Source organism: Octopus sinensis, linkage group LG18 (genome assembly GCF_006345805.1).
Source record: "Octopus sinensis linkage group LG18, ASM634580v1, whole genome shotgun sequence".
In the NCBI taxonomy this organism is placed as follows: Eukaryota; Metazoa; Mollusca; class Cephalopoda; order Octopoda; family Octopodidae; genus Octopus; species Octopus sinensis.
In genome coordinates, this window is record NC_043014.1 from 13,314,158 (window position 1) to 13,330,265 (window position 16,108).

Genomic DNA, 16,108 nt, shown 5'->3' on the forward strand with positions numbered 1-16,108 from the left:
ACACACATCAATTGTCTGTGTTAACTATATCCCAAAAATGGAGCCTTGTAACTTTGTTAGAAACTGGCTCCCTCCTCAGTGGAAGATTTATAATAATTAAAAAAGAGAAGAGACATACATACTAACAAAAAGCAAAACATACAAGTCTGCATATGCACTGGCCCCAAATACTGCACACATACACACTTGGTTGGTTGGCATCCTTTTTGTCTCGGGAGACAATGGAGTTGCGCATAAAGTAGTCTAGTCCGGCTTTTACATTTCATGTCCTGATACATTTCCTGCTGTGGCTGTGTAGTCCTATCCTGGACAAACACTCCCTCTGGCAGGTACCGCAAATGTAGCGAAGACTGTTCCTGGCTGGTTGTAATGCCATAGTTTCTTGTTGACGCCTTTTCTTGTCTTTCCATTTCTCCTCTCTCTCTCTGTCACTCCTTTGTATTCCCTCTCTTACGGTACGTCGCCAGTCTCCACGGTTGCCGGCAACTGCCTCCCAACCGCTAATATTGATGTTGCAGGCCTTCATGTCCCTTTTGCAAACATCCTTGTAACGTAAGAGCGGTCTACCCACAGACCTAGTACCCCTAGCAAGCTCTCCGTAGAGTATGTCCTTGGGGATTCTGCCATCTTTCATACGGTTAACATGCCCAAGCCATCTCATACGTCTTTGTGTGAGGAGTGCAAACATGCTTGGTATTCTTGCTTGCCTGAGGACACATACAAATATGCACAAATACCCTGTTTATGTTGAAATTCTAACGGAAGAACCTTGTCTCTTTTCTGGTGATAAATTACTAGTTTTGCCCATATCATCATCATCATCATCGTTTAACGTCCGTTTTCCATGCTAGCATGGGTTGAACAGTTCGACCGGGGTCTGGGAAGCCAGGAAGCTGCACCAGGCTCCAGCCTGATCTGGCAGTGTTTCTACAGCTGGATCCCCTTCCTAATACCAACCACTTCGTGGGTGTAGTGGGTACTTTTTATGTGCCACTAGCACAGGAGCCAGAAGACGCCGGCAACAGCCACAATCGGTTGGTGCTTTTTACGTGCTACTGGCACGGAAGCCAGTCATGGTGGCGTTGGCATCGGCCACATTCAGATGGTGCTTCTTACATGTCACTGGCACGGGTATCACAACTACAATTTCCATTTGATTTTTATTTTGATGTTGACGTACTTGACTCAGTAGTTCTCCTCAAGCACAGCAGGTCACCCCACGATCCAAGGTAAGCACAGCAGGCCGTCCTGTGATAAAAAGTACTTTGAGTGGGCTGGGGCTGATTGTGCGAAGCTGGTGTAGGATACAGCCATGAACTAACTTTATTTGTCAGGTCTTCACAGTCATAGCATATCTCCAGGGGTCTAGGTCTTTCATCATTGCCTCTGTGAGACCCAACGTTCGAAGGTCATGCTTGACCACCTAATCCCATGTCTTCCTGGGTCTACCTCTACCCCATATTCCTTCAACTGTTTGGGAGTGGCACGTCTTCATACATCTCTCCTCATCCATTCATAGTACATGACCACACCAGCGCAAACCTTTCTCTTGCACTCCATCCGATGCTTCTTATGTCCAGCATTTCTCTCAGGGTGCTTACACTCTGTCGTGTGTGTACACTGACATTACACATCCAGCGGATCATGCTAGCTTCATTTCTTTCGAGCCTGTGCATGTCCTCCACAGTCACGGCCCATGTTTCACTACCGTGAAGCATGGCAGTTCGCACACATGCGTCATACAATCTACCTTTCACTCTAAATGATAGACCCTTTGTCACCAGTAGGGGTAGAAGCTTTCTAAACTTTGCCCAGGCTATTCTTATTCTAGTGGCAACACTCTATGAGCATCCACCCCCACTACTAACTTGGTCACCTAGGTAGCAGAAGCTATCAACTACTTCTAGTTTCTTCCCCTGGAGTGTGATGGAATTTGTTTTCTGAGTATCTGTAGTGTCTATTACACCATGCATCTGCTGCACATGAAAGCTATCTTCTTGGTTAATTTTCCTTTGATGTTACTGCACCTCTTATGCGGCCATAGCTTACACTGGGTGCATCATTTGGAGTTTCTACCTACACCTTTTCTACAGATCGAGCAGGGCCACCTACCTGAGGGGTTGTGTGATGAGTTCGTCTTTCTGCTTACTATAACTTTGGTCTTTGCTATATTTACTCTAAGGCCTTTTGATTCTAAACCTAGCTTCCACACCCAAAATTTCTTTTCTAGTTCCGGTAGTGATTCTGCTATGAGGGCCAGGTCATTAGCATAGAGGAGCTCCCAGGGGCAACCCATCTTGAATTCCTCTGTTATTGCCTGGAGGACTATGTTGAATAAAAGGGGGCTGAATCTTGGTGGACCCCTACTTCTACCCGGAATTCTTCACTATACTCATTGCCAATCCTAACCTTACTAATGGCCTCTCTGTATAGGGCCTGTACAGCCCTTATTAACCATTCGTCAATCTTCTTTTTCTGCATCGCCCACCAGATAAGGGATCGGGGACCCTGTCAAAGGCTTTCTCCAAGTCCACAAAAGCTAAGTAGAGGGGTTTATCTTCAGCTAGGTATTTCTCCTGCAGTTGTCGAACCAGGGATATGGCATCAGTGGTGCTTCTACCCAGCACAAAACTGAACTGCATCTCATCTAAGCAGACTCTCTCCCTAATGAGATGGGTTATGACCCTCTCCATGACCTTCATCACCTGATCCAGCAGTTTGATACCCCTGTAGTTATTTCTATCTAGAGCATCACCTTTACCCTTGTAGCAGTTGACTATGGTGCTGCTACACCAGTCATTGGGTATGACTCCATCATGAACTACCTGGTTTACAATGCGGGTGACTAGGCCATAGCCCACACTACCAGATGGGCTGGGGGCTTTTCCTGGCTTCATACCCTTAATTGCTTTATCTACTAGGGAGCTGTCTATTGGGATAGCTGGTCCTTCTACTGGGTCAACATTTGGCAGGCTCTCCTCCTCCCATTCATTCTCCACATTCAGCAGTCTTTCATAATGGTTTCTCCAAGCCTCTTTCTTTTCAGAATCATTAAAAGCATGAGCACCATCCTCCATGCAGACACATTTCTCTCCTGTGACAGCACAATTTTCTCTCACGCACTGTCTAGCAATCCAAAATACCTCAGTTCTTTGGTCCTCATGTCGCTGGACATTGGCAAACTTCTTCTTTTCTGCTTCGCCCTTGGCTATGTATACCTGCCCCTCAGCCTCCCTTTTGGCTAGGCTACCTGGTACAGTTCCCTGCTACCCCCACCCTTACAGGCTTTCCAGGCCTGTTTCTTTGCTCTAATGGCTTTGTCTACCATACTATTCCATGATTACGTAATTCTAGGTCTGGGAGGGACTTTGCACCATCCGCAGACTTTCCAGCTACCTTCTATGTCCAATGTCTGTAGCTCCTCCTCCCTCTCATCAAATTTCTTGATGAGGATGTCCCTAAATCTCTGACCATGTGAAGGGTTCTTTAGCTTCCAAATCCTTCTTTTTTTGGATTGGTCTGCTTCTTGGTATCCTTCTGGCCTCGAGCCTAAAGTCACTAATGACTAGCCTATGCTGGGGGGGGGGGTACATTCTTCACCTAGGAGTGTCTTTCTCCTGATACATACACACATACAAAAAAAAAGAAGAAAGAAAAAAGAAAGAAAGAGTAAACACAAATGATGTTTGAAATGTATAACACTTGTTTCGGTAGCTTTTTATTTAATGTACTCACAAAAAATTACATCATACAACCGAAACAGCTGTCACGAATTTTAATACCATTTGTGTTTATTTTTTATACCTGTACCACACTAAGGACCCACCAGTGAGGTTGAATCTGTGGTTATGAATTGGATTTGGTATTTGCATTTCTACAGAATTCTTCCAACACTTGAAGTCTTCAATGTTGTTTCATTTCAGTGTGAGCACTATTTGGTCATGCCCAGCCATTTCTTATGTTTAAGAAGTTGATATGAATTGATTCTTAATAATTTTTATAACTAAATTATATAAATATATATATATAATAAATATATGGTATGTGTGTATATATATATATATATATATATATATTTATTTATAAATGAGGGTGAAAAATTGATATTAATTTAATAATACCATTAATTTAACACCGAGTGGCTTAGCACAAAAAACTACGGAGAAAATACAAATTTATACATAAATTATTAGAGAGTTAACCACTATGTGGATAACTCTAGTGCTAAAAATAGCTCCGATAGTATAGCCACAGAAAAGATGTTTCCAACTAGAATTAACATACATTTAACGGAAGGAAAGTGAAATATAACGAATAAATAGATTGACCCTGAACAAATTGTTTCACTACTAATGTAATATGTAGTTTTACTTACATACACATCTATAAATCTTCAGCAGAGGTTTGTCTTAAATGCAATTAATTAGATCGACCCGAGCGTCAAAAACACGAGCGGTTTAACGAATTGCATTTTTAGTTATGCCTCAAATTCCGCATGTATTTGTGCGTATATAAGAATCAGTAAGTCAGAATATGCACTTGGATATTTGTCAACAGAATGGATATATTTATTGAAGTGTATTATATATCCATTTCAGCTGATTTATCAATTGGTTTTACATTAGGAGTTCAACAGGGTATTAGACAACAGCCCAATTATATAACTCTGTGCTCTTCAGAGATAGTTATGAAAAATATATGGCAACTACTTTCCATCTGGTTTGTGGTTGCTGTGAAAAAGACAACAAATAAAATCAAGCAAAGGTTTAGTTAAGAGTTTAGTCTCTTGATGCCAAAAAAAAAAACCTCTGGGGTCTGTTGCAAAGCAACAAGAATTTTCTAGAAAAGTGTATATGGGAAATGAGTGCTTTTAGTTTGGTATTCTTGTAGAGCTGGAATGTATGCAATGGTAATATATGTATACTGTTTGGAGGAGAGAGGTGGGAAAAGTTTGCAGAAGTACTTGTGTGTCCATTTGAGTGTTATTTGTCTATGTTTTGGTTTAAATCTTTGGAGCATTTATGTAGGTATGAAGGGGTGGAAAAAAGAGTCTATTGTCTGGGTGTCTGCTGTGTTAGGGAATGTATGTGTCTCTGTGTGCATTTGTGTATGTTCTGGTCAACCTCTTTACCAGATTCCCAAGTATTGGTAACGGGAGAGCCAAAGTTTGGGAACTAACTTTAGCTGCCAGAAGAAAGATGTACAAGTTTGAGTGGGTTCATTTGAACTTCAAAGGACAGGGACCAGGCAAAGCATTGTGGTCTTGAGAAAAACACTTCATTTCATGTTGCTCCAGGCCACTTGGTTTTAAATGAGCAACACTGCAATGGACAGACATCTTATTCAGGGACAATGTTGTCATCTTGTTCACTTATAAAAGGGGACACCCAAAAGAAACTGGAATTTTGCAATATTATTTTATTCATTTATTGTTATATTTTGGAATGGTTATTTTGCCAGTTTAGCCAATAAAAACACACGCACTATATATTTGGTGTTATTTTGTTTCAGTGTTATTTATTTTTTACATTAATCTTAATCTTATTTCGGCCAGAGTTCTTTCGTCACACTCCTGTGACCGCATCAGTGGTCCTTTGTTTTCTTCTTTCTTATTTGTGTCTCTCCTTACTAACTGTCAGCCATTTTGTATTTCTATTGTATGTCTTCATTTGCACATGCTTATATCTCTATGTGCGTTTATGTTTATTTAGTGTGTGTGTGTCTGGCCAAAATAAGATTAAGATTAATGTAAAAAATAAATAACACTGAAGCAAAATAACACCAAATATATAGTGTGTGTGTTTTTATTGGGTAAACTGGCAAAATGACCATTCTGAAATATAACAATATCTGTTTCAACACACGACTTCACATAAAAAATTTTGCACAACAAATATATAAATTTATTCATTTAGTTTTACATGTTTACACTTTTATCACCTTTAAATTATTCTCCATTTGAAGCAATGCATTAGTCCAGATGCATTTTCAAATGTTGGAAGCAGTGCTGGAACTCTTGCAAAGTGATACCTTTTGATGCCTCCATGGTTTTTTCTTCACCTCTTTTACATCTGCAAATTCTGTAGCACCAGCTATTGTCACCAGTGATGCAGCAATGTACAAATGTCTGGGAAGTGAACAGTGTATGAGTCAGAGACATGCTTGCGTGTGTATGGAGGGGAGAAAATCAGGTGTAGAGTTGGCAAATCTCAGGAAGCATGGAAGTTTTGAAGGATGCAGTGCTCCGACAACTAACAACTGATTCCGGCAGTTTGTTCCATGCTTCAGTAACTCTTAGCATGAAAAAGGTCCAGATTGACTTCCAACTGTTCTTTCAGTTCACGACATGCATTCAGAAGTGATTATTTTTTATCTTCCCTGAGCAAGCGAGGCACAAATTTTGTGGCAATTCTTTCATTCGCAATTTCTCACTCAAAATTAGTTGGTAGAAGTTCCAGGATGCACTAGTCATATCAACAAGTTCATCAATTGTTCGGTGAGGGTCCTCCAAGACCAATTAATGAATTTTCGTGATGTTTTCATTCGTTTGAGAGGTCAACAGTTGTCCTGAATGAGGTTGGTCTTTAACCAACAAGTGACCATTCTTAAAGCATGAAAACCACTTGTAAACTCGTGTTTTGCTCATGGCAATGGCCTTGTAAGCTGAATGACAACTGTTTTGGCCACCATTTTCCCCCAGCAGAAAACAGAATTTCACAGAAGTACGCTGTTCCTTTGTTTCAGCTATTGCCAAAAATCGGCGAACAGGGAGAAAAACTGCAAAGCAAAAATGCCTCACGTGGCAGTACAACTTCACCTGACACTGCTGGTCAGCAGGATGATACTCAAGGGTTGCATCAAGTGGCTTCTACCAACAGAAACCTAAACTACAATGGCCTTGTCCCACAGAGAACATTTCCGGTTACTTTTGAGTACCCCCTCGTACACCATGGAAATTGTGTAACCGTTCCTGCAAGCCCTAAGACTCAAGACAGTAATGTCTAGGGATTGGTGATGATGATGATAAAGATGATGATTGGCTCTAGTGCCTTTATGTATTTGAATCAGCAAAAGGATATTGTTTTTTTTAATCAACAGAAGTAATTTGTTTTTTTTTCATTTGTTTTGTTTTTCTTTCTTTTCTTTTATAGCTGGTGACTGGCTCCAGGGCCCCCATCTCTATACTCTTTATAACTCTTACAATTTCTCAAAACACCAAATTGAACTCCTGTTTGTAGTGGGATTTAGTTCTGCTTTGATATTTGGGACTGCAATTGGAACTTTTGCAGATAAGCTGTGAGTACCCAACTTTTACCATCATCATTAATGTTCCCACCGTTGTTATTGTTTTGTTGTTGTTTTTGTTGTTTATTTCTAAAGTCAGCCATGACTGAGAAAAATTATGGTCAAAAGCATTCCGGCCTTGATCATCCCTTGGTTGCAAATTAAGCTACTTAACCACTCAGCTTCACTTGTGCTTATGATGGTATCCTTAAAAATTCCATGTTTCCTACTATTCACCAAAACAAATCTTGACCCACCAATTCACAGTTGCACAGCTACAGTGTTTGCCACCCATGGGTAACCCTTAAGTTTGCTGTCCCACCTTCCCTCCAGACTTCTGCCTATACAGGCTTAAAGAACTTTTATTGGTTGCAACAACAAGGGTTCCTGTTGAATTGATCAATGGAACAGCCTGTTCACAAAATTAATATGCATGTGACTGAGCACTTCACAGACGCACATATACTGTAAATCCTTGAGTATAATCCGCATTTTTTTCCCAAAATTTAAAGGTCAAAATCCCTAGTGCATACTATATACGAGGTTAAAAATGAAAAATATTTTCTAAGCAATGTCCGAGTCTATTTGTTGTCCGGCAATATTTATTCAGACGCATTTTGTGATGCCGGACACGAAAATACCTTAAGCTAAGCCTGAAAGCAATGAAGTCTTAAAAGAATCATCCATAACTTTCAGTAAGCAACATTTATTAAACGTTATTACTGTTATTTCATTATTTTCTGCAAACAAAATGCACAAAAATGCTACACGTTTGCATTATGCTATAGATACAATAATAATAAAGGACGTTACCGTATATATTTTTACAAGCCAAGGACGTTATATAGACCTCCTTGACTCAAGTTAGAGAAGGGGTGCGTATTATACACAATGTTTAGGTTTTTCAGAGGTACAGCCCCCTAAAAATTCCTTGCGTATTATTATACTCAAGGGCGGACTATACTCAAGGATTTACGGTACTTATTGTAGTTCTGAGAGACACAGGATGTGACAAGGCTGGCCCTTTGAATTACAGATGCGACTCATTTTTGCCAGTTCTGTAGACTGAAGCAAAAAGAAAATCACTGCATGACTAATTAAAAACAATGCGAATAAAAAAAAAAGCATTACATTGGACAAAATAACCAATCAAATTTACCCCTTTTTTTGTTTTAAATGGTCACTTTGGCCAAACTGCTAGGTCACAGCAGCATCAACGAATCAACATCACTCGTCAAGCAATCAGCACAAAGACAAACACACACATGCATATACATACATACAGACACACACAGGCATGCATGCACATGCACACACACCCACACAGACAGGCACGCACGCACACACACCCACACACACACACACACACACATCTTATATCTTGTACTTGTTTCAATCTATGGACGGTGGCCATGGTAGGGCACCACTTTGACAAGTCCAGTCAAATTAACCTCAGTACTTATTCCAAGCCTGGTACTTATTCTATCAGTCTCTTTTTGCCAAAAAACTAAGTTATGAGGACATCAGCAAATCAACATTAGTTGTCGAACAGTAGAGTAACACACACACACACACACACACACACACACACACACACACACACATACACACACATACATGTATATACAACAGGTTTCCACACAGTTTCCATATACAAAATTTACTGACAAAGTATTGGTCTGCTGGAAGAGGCCATAGTAGAAGATATTTGCACAGTGGAGCACCTTAATACTGTATAACATTATTTGGCAAAGTGCAAAAATGGAAATTAATGCTGATCTCATCCTCATCGCCCAATAATGTCATAAAGTAAGACAAATATAACAAATATAAGACAAATATAACATGGCTGTGCCCCAGCATGGCCACAGCTCGTGAGCTGAAACTAGATAAAATTTTAAAAAAATTTTTTTAAATAACATTGTCTATCTATCTATCCGCTCAGTCGAAGTCGACTCTCGGTTACTTGATGGATTAGTGTCCTCCAGTCAGTTCTATCCTGGGCCGCTTCTTTCAGATTGGCTATGTCCATTCCGGTATCACTCTTGATGGTGTCAAGCCAGCGGGTTCTTGGTCGGCCTCTTCCTCTCTTGCCACTGACCATTCTGAGCATGATGTCCTTCTCCAGGGATTTTCTCCGCCTAGTATGACCAAAATATGCCAATCTATGCTTGGTGATCCTAGCCTCCAGCGACATTTTCAGCCTGATCTACTTATTGTACTCAGAATATAACTTTATAAAACGAACAAATTAAATATTACCAATTCAAAGCTGATGTGTAAAGTGGTGAATTGTAACTTCAATTTTTCCATGATGCAGAATTAATCATCTGTACCACTGTGTGCGCAGGTGAGAAAAAGACTCAATCCACAACAATGAGTCAATGTATATCTATGTCACCTTGTAGTGACCGTGTGTTTTTTTCTGGACGAATCAACATATGCTTAAATAATCAATAATCAATAATCATGTCCATGGATTGGATCAAGCAAGGTCGTTGCCAGTGTTGCTGGACTTGCTCCTGTGCAGGTGGCACATAAAAAGCACCATTTGAGCGTGGCCGTTGCCAGTACCGCCTGACTGGCCCTAGTGCCGGTGGCACATAAAAGCACCCACTACACTCTCAGAGTGGTTGGCGTTAGGAAGGGCATCCAGCTGTAGAAACTCTGCCAGATTAAGACTGGAGCCTGGTACAGCCATCTGGTTCGCCAGTCCTCAGTCAAATCGTCCAACCCATGCTAGCATGGAAAGCGGACGTTAAACAATGATGATGATGATGAATGTTTTGTGTCAAGACAACTGGGGTTATCTCAGAACCCAAAACACCATGGTTACAAAACAAACTTCTTAACCACACAGCCACTCCTGTACCCACATCATATGCAATAAATTCTTTATGACAAATTGGCCTAACAATAGTTAATTCAGTAATTAATACACTCTCTATGTTTTATTTTATTTTTCCAGTGGCCGTAAATTTAATTGTATACTGTATGGAATTTTCTACACCATCTGTTGTATAACAAAAGTAAGTTTATAGAAGGCTGAAAAGTTGTTTCTTTTTTAAATATTAATAATAATAATAATAATAATGAAATTATTGTATACAGTGCCCAGGTGCACCACAACTTGTCAAAAGTGCGTATAAAGCATATGCAGTAATGTACAAATGTCTGGGAAGTGAACAGTGTATGAGTCAGAGACATGCTTGTGTGTGTATGGAGGGGAGAAAATCAGGTGTAGTGTTGGCGAATCTCAGGAAGTTTCGAAGGATGCAGTGCTCCGATAACTAACAACTGATGCTGGCAGTTTGTTCCATTCTTCAGCAACTCTTAGCGTGAAAAAATGTTTCCGAAAGTCATGGGAGCTGTGCTGTTTTTTGATTTTGTAAACATGTCCACGGGTGTTAGACAGGTGGAGTTTGAAAAGGTGCTCAGAGTTATTGTTAGTAAGATGGTTTATAATTTTATTAATAATTTTAATAATTATTATTCATTAGTTGATAATTTTATTCATTGATCCTCTTGATTAATTTGCTTCTGCCATTATCATACTTCCATTGGTATCTTCAGTTGCTGTCACAGATTTCATATTTTCCCAATTTTGTTCCAAGTGTTTTCAAAGTTGGTTATATCAATTTATGTTAATTATGAAATGAAATTCATTTATCGGCATAAATTAATAGATAATAAAGTTAATAGCTCTTAAAGTTTGCAAATTTTGAAAAATTTATCCAATCAAATGCCACCTTATACACATGACCATGAATTTCACATTGATGTTTGTTTCCATAGTAACAAGTAAAGCTGTAGCCTGCCCCATTGTAACACGGATGTTGTACTTGTGTGACTGTGATGGTTACACCATCACAACCACCACCACCACCACCATAAATTTCAACAAGTGGTAATTTATGCCACCTGTGTTATTTCTCACTGTCATTTTGTGAACAGACAGCTATCACGCAGAAAATGCCAGCTTCTGATTCCTGTATGCTGATTGGACTAAAAATGATAAAACATTGAATCTGTAGAACGACCGTGCAAAGGAGAGGTGATGATGAATCGCTCCTTTAATACATAGCACGGTCGATTACAATAAAGGCAAAAAGAATAAATGAGTACAAGTCCAGAAGGAAAAGAGACGACACATCTGGTAGGATGTTAAGAGAAGATTTAATTGATAGGTTAATATGTGTGTTTGTGTGTGCATCATAAGTACATAATAATAATAACAACAGACAGGCTGTTATATATACATAATGTGTATGTGTGTGCATAAAAATACAGAGCACTGAAAGAGTCTATAACAGGACGTTAGAAGAATGTTCAGACACAAGGAAGATAAATACCAGTTCATAGTAAGGTACACAATAGTTGAAGTGCTGTAACAAGAAGTTGAGGCGAAGAAGCAGAGCCAATTCAGGCACATGTCATGTGTGCTCCGTGGTCAGTGGTTAGACCTTAGACGGTCCAGAACCAAAAGACAAAATATGGTGTTGAAACTAGCTTTTTATAGGGACCAGCCGGTGCAAACAGAGGTTTAGAAGAGACTGTCTCACATGACCTTATCAGAAGGCTGCGATTGGTTGGGTTGCATATTGGCATGCAATAGAGCAAGAGACAAACTGCACCAATACCAACCAAACAGAGTAGTGGACACACAGGGTCCAAGCAGCTGAATGCTAGTTGTTATCTGCTATGTCTGTACTTATGTATATATAACAGAGAGAGAGAGAGAGAATCCGCTACAAATCTTTGTAACATTTTACTAAATTTTTTCTGAGAATAAATGAATCCAAAATTTGGATACAGTGTGAAAAATTACATCAATATACGAAATATGAAAATTTTCCCTTACCATAAAAACCCATGTAATTTACACATTTTTTTCACAAAAATAAAAATAAACTTTAGGGGTGCATAAATTACATGAGTAAATCGTTTCCAGAATCTTTTTAGAAATTTGATTTGTTGAAAAAAGATATACAAAATGTAAACATTCATACCAGAAGTTGACTCATTTAGTGTCAGAATAGGTTTTTGCAGAAACAATAATGGCTTAACTATAATGAAGTTGACTTTTATTTGTGCTGGATGGTATAATGCTTACTTTTTCTGTATAAATTTACTAAAACCATTAAATGGTTAACTACTTTTTGAAGTCTGACATTCATGCTGGTAATCACAATCTGGGCCATATTTTACTTGGTTGAGTAAAGTGTCATCCAAGCTGATGTTTATTGGTAATTAAACTTAATTTGCAACTCCTGTACATATTTATCAGCTTTGCCGGTGGCACACAAGAAAACCATCCGAACGTGGCCGTAGCCAGTACCGCATCGACTGGCCTCAGTGCTGTGGGCACGTAACAAACACCATCCGATCGTGGCCGTTTGCCAGCCTCATCTGGCACCTGTGTCGGTGGCACATAAAAAACACCATCCGAGCGTGGCCGTTCGCCAGCCTCATCTGGCACCTGTGTCGGTGGCACATAAAATCACCCACTACACTCTCGGAGTGGTTGGCGTTAGGAAGGGCATCCAGCTGTAGAAACACTGCCAGATCTGACTGGCCTGGTGCAGCCTTCGGGCTCCCCAGACCCCAGTTGAACCGTCCAACCCATGCTAGCATGGAAAGCGGACGTTAAATGATGATGATGATGATGATGATGTTTTTGTTGATAATTCTTATCAACATCTTTTCCTGTGATCATGATTTGAGAAGTATGCTAAAGATCGAACATAATCTCTTGTGGGCAAGAAATGTAAAATAAAGTTTATTATAAACAACACAAACACTTTGTAGTTCAATAGCTTTCAATGTGAGACCTGTTAAACAGAAATTATTTTTATTTAATGAAAATGTAATAAAATCTAATCATAAGTAAGTGAAATTATGCTAAATACAACTAAATTGAAAACTTTTACCCCTGGCCATATCAAGAATTCTGAAAATTTTTAGGTGTGAAGTTTACATGAGTAGAAGATTTCTTTAACAAATTTTATCCTGAAAATCACCTATGTAAATTACATAGGTCTTTAATGGTAATTTTAAAATTTCCAAATTTGTAATAGCACCTGAAAAGATCATTCTGTAGAAATGCACTGCCTTTTTAGCAATTTAATTTTGAAAATAATAAAGAAATAACTTTGTCTTTATGGAGATAATGTAGGCAACAAGCTGGCAGAATCATTAAGCATGCTGAACAAAATGCTGAGCAGTATTTCATTTATTTTTATATTTTGGGTACAATTTCCACTGAGATTGACTTTGCCTTTCATCCTTTTGGGATCAATAAAATAAGAAACAGTTGAACAGTGAGGTCAATACAATTGACTAGCACCCTCCTCCAAAATTTCAGGTCTTGTGCTTATAGTAGAAAGGATCATTGTTATTATTATTATTATTTGATGAAGACTCACAGTTTATTTTGCTGGGTATGATGGAAAGTGTCAGCTGTCTACAACCAGCAGACTAAGTTGTTTACTGGTCATGCTTCAAGAACCCTGTGAAGAATTCCTGCAGTTCCAAGCAATGCTGATTTTTGTAGGTGTTCTGTCTTTACATTTGTGCCAAAGGTTTTGAACCATGTTGGTCATTGGGTGCTGAAACTTCCAAGTGCACCAATTACTGTTGGTATCATGTCTACTCCCTTCTTTAACCACAACCTTCGTATTTCCCACAATCATCATAGCTGCTCAGTTTTTCTCCTTTCTCTTTGATCCTATGTCAATTATTAGTGAGTGGTTGGCGTTAGGAAGGGCATACAGCTGTAGAAACACTGTCAGATCAGACTGGGCCTGGTGCAGCCTTCTGGCTTCCCAGACCCCAGTTGAACCGTCCAACCCATGCCAGCATGGAAAGCAGACGTTAAATGGTGATGATGATGATGATGATGATGAGGGCAGTGTATACCATCAAAGTGACACTGGGGTAAAATATATGAAGCCCAGTATACCCATCATGACTACCCATCTGATAAGGGTACACCAAGCACTTGCATCACAACCATGTGTGCGCAACATGGTGATCTCATATCAAGATAAACAGCGCATGACATTGCAGGTGGGACCTAGTTAGAATATTCTTCTGGTCGAGTAGCCCATTCCGCTCAAAAGATCCCTGAATAAGGATTGTTTAAGGATGTTGAACAAACCACCCATGTTTCCAAAGGTGAATTATCCAAACCTCCAAGAATTCCTTTCAACATATGGCTATGATGCTCCCCCACTACTTCTGCTTGTGATCAGAGATGCACATATCGTCAGTCACTAAGAGACATTCTCAACTGGTTATGGTCAAACAACTGAGAAGCAAATTTGTGGTATTGAGCAGAATATTTGCTGTAGTCCTTCTTTTATACCACTGCATCAAGACAGTTTTTCGTGGAAGTAGAGCTGGCAGTTGGGTGCACCGGGTGAATATGGTGGCACTCTGTCGACAATAGTCCACTTGATGCTGGGTATTTCATCTCGGAGATCATGGAGTCTCCAGAGAAAATGAGACAGGGAAGTAGCGAAAAACTATATGAGCACGTCTGCACACCCACATATAGACCTATATACCTGCACATGCCACCCCTTCCTACTTTCGCCCCAACAACCTGACTGACTTCTACTCTATTTCCTGTCCTCCACATGGCCAATTTCCTGTTCACCATGCAGTATTTTCCAACTAACTATTACCCATATACCAACATCAAACCATGACACCACATGACTTTCCTCAACCAATCACAATCCACTTTAGGGTAATAACAAATCAACTTCTGTTATTCAAATTCAAAATGGCTGATGATTAGCATTGTGCTTGAAACTCATGAGTACCAACAAAATTTGAATTAAACTGTTTTGATCCATACATGTAACTCCCAAGAAATTGGTTGAGTGCCTTCTTTTGTTTGTCCACTCAGTTGTGTGTGCACACACACACGTGAGTAATAATAATAATAATAATGATAATGATAATAATAATAATAATGATAATAATAATAATAATTATTATTATTATTATTGTGTGTATGTATATATATATATATATCCCAAGCATCAAACTAATACACTTGTTTGTTGTTCATACACCTGTCTTCGTCTTTTGTCTTTCTATAAATTTCAACCATATATATATATAAACGTTAAAGACTTGTTTTATTTATATTTCCTGAGCGCCATACTAATACAATTGTTCGTTTGTTTTCCACCTGCCTTCGTCTTTTGTTTATTTTCATAAAGCTTCCCGTTATATATATATATATATATATATATATATATATAATACATGTATATATGTTAAAAAAACAGACATAATATCATGCATTATATATGATGAAATATAACAAAATTTTTTATATATTTATGTATTCGTTCATTTATTTCTAGTTGTTGTTATTGCTTAACTCTTTATCATATTTCCAGCATTACAATAATTTTTTTGTCTTGGCTGTTGGCTGTATTCTTGGAGGTGTTTCTACATGCATTCTCTTCAGTGCCTTTGAATCTTGGCTCATCCATGATTTCAACAGAGTAAGTATTCTACCACACTTTTACTCTCTCTCCTCCAAGTCTTTCTGCTTTCACATTTTTCACAACCCTCAAAGGAGGAAGCATTCCTCACAAACGCACATTCATGAGATGGTTGTGATCTGTAAACAGTTTTGGGTAGGAACTGGAAAGGGAAGTATGAAGAAGCAATGTGCATATGCACACTGAATTCATAGGAATAAAAACACAATGTCAAACAAGTTACATGATGGTCTTCATGCCATGGCTGACACCACTATCATGCAGCTTTACTACAGTTTTCTTGTCTATATTCAGACCAG

The 16,108-nt window shown here is 39.0% G+C and overlaps 1 protein-coding gene across 1 annotated transcript in view; it reads left to right on the forward strand.

Moving 5' to 3' along the window:
* Positions 1–16,108, forward strand: part of LOC115221784 (molybdate-anion transporter) — a 52,264-nt gene that overhangs the window by 1,672 nt on the left and 34,484 nt on the right. Inside the window, exons 2-4 of the mRNA XM_029792012.2 lie at positions 7,152–7,296; positions 10,253–10,313; positions 15,702–15,809. Coding sequence (XP_029647872.1) covers positions 7,152–7,296; positions 10,253–10,313; positions 15,702–15,809 — 314 coding nt within the window. The remainder of the gene's footprint in view (positions 1–7,151; positions 7,297–10,252; positions 10,314–15,701; positions 15,810–16,108) is intronic.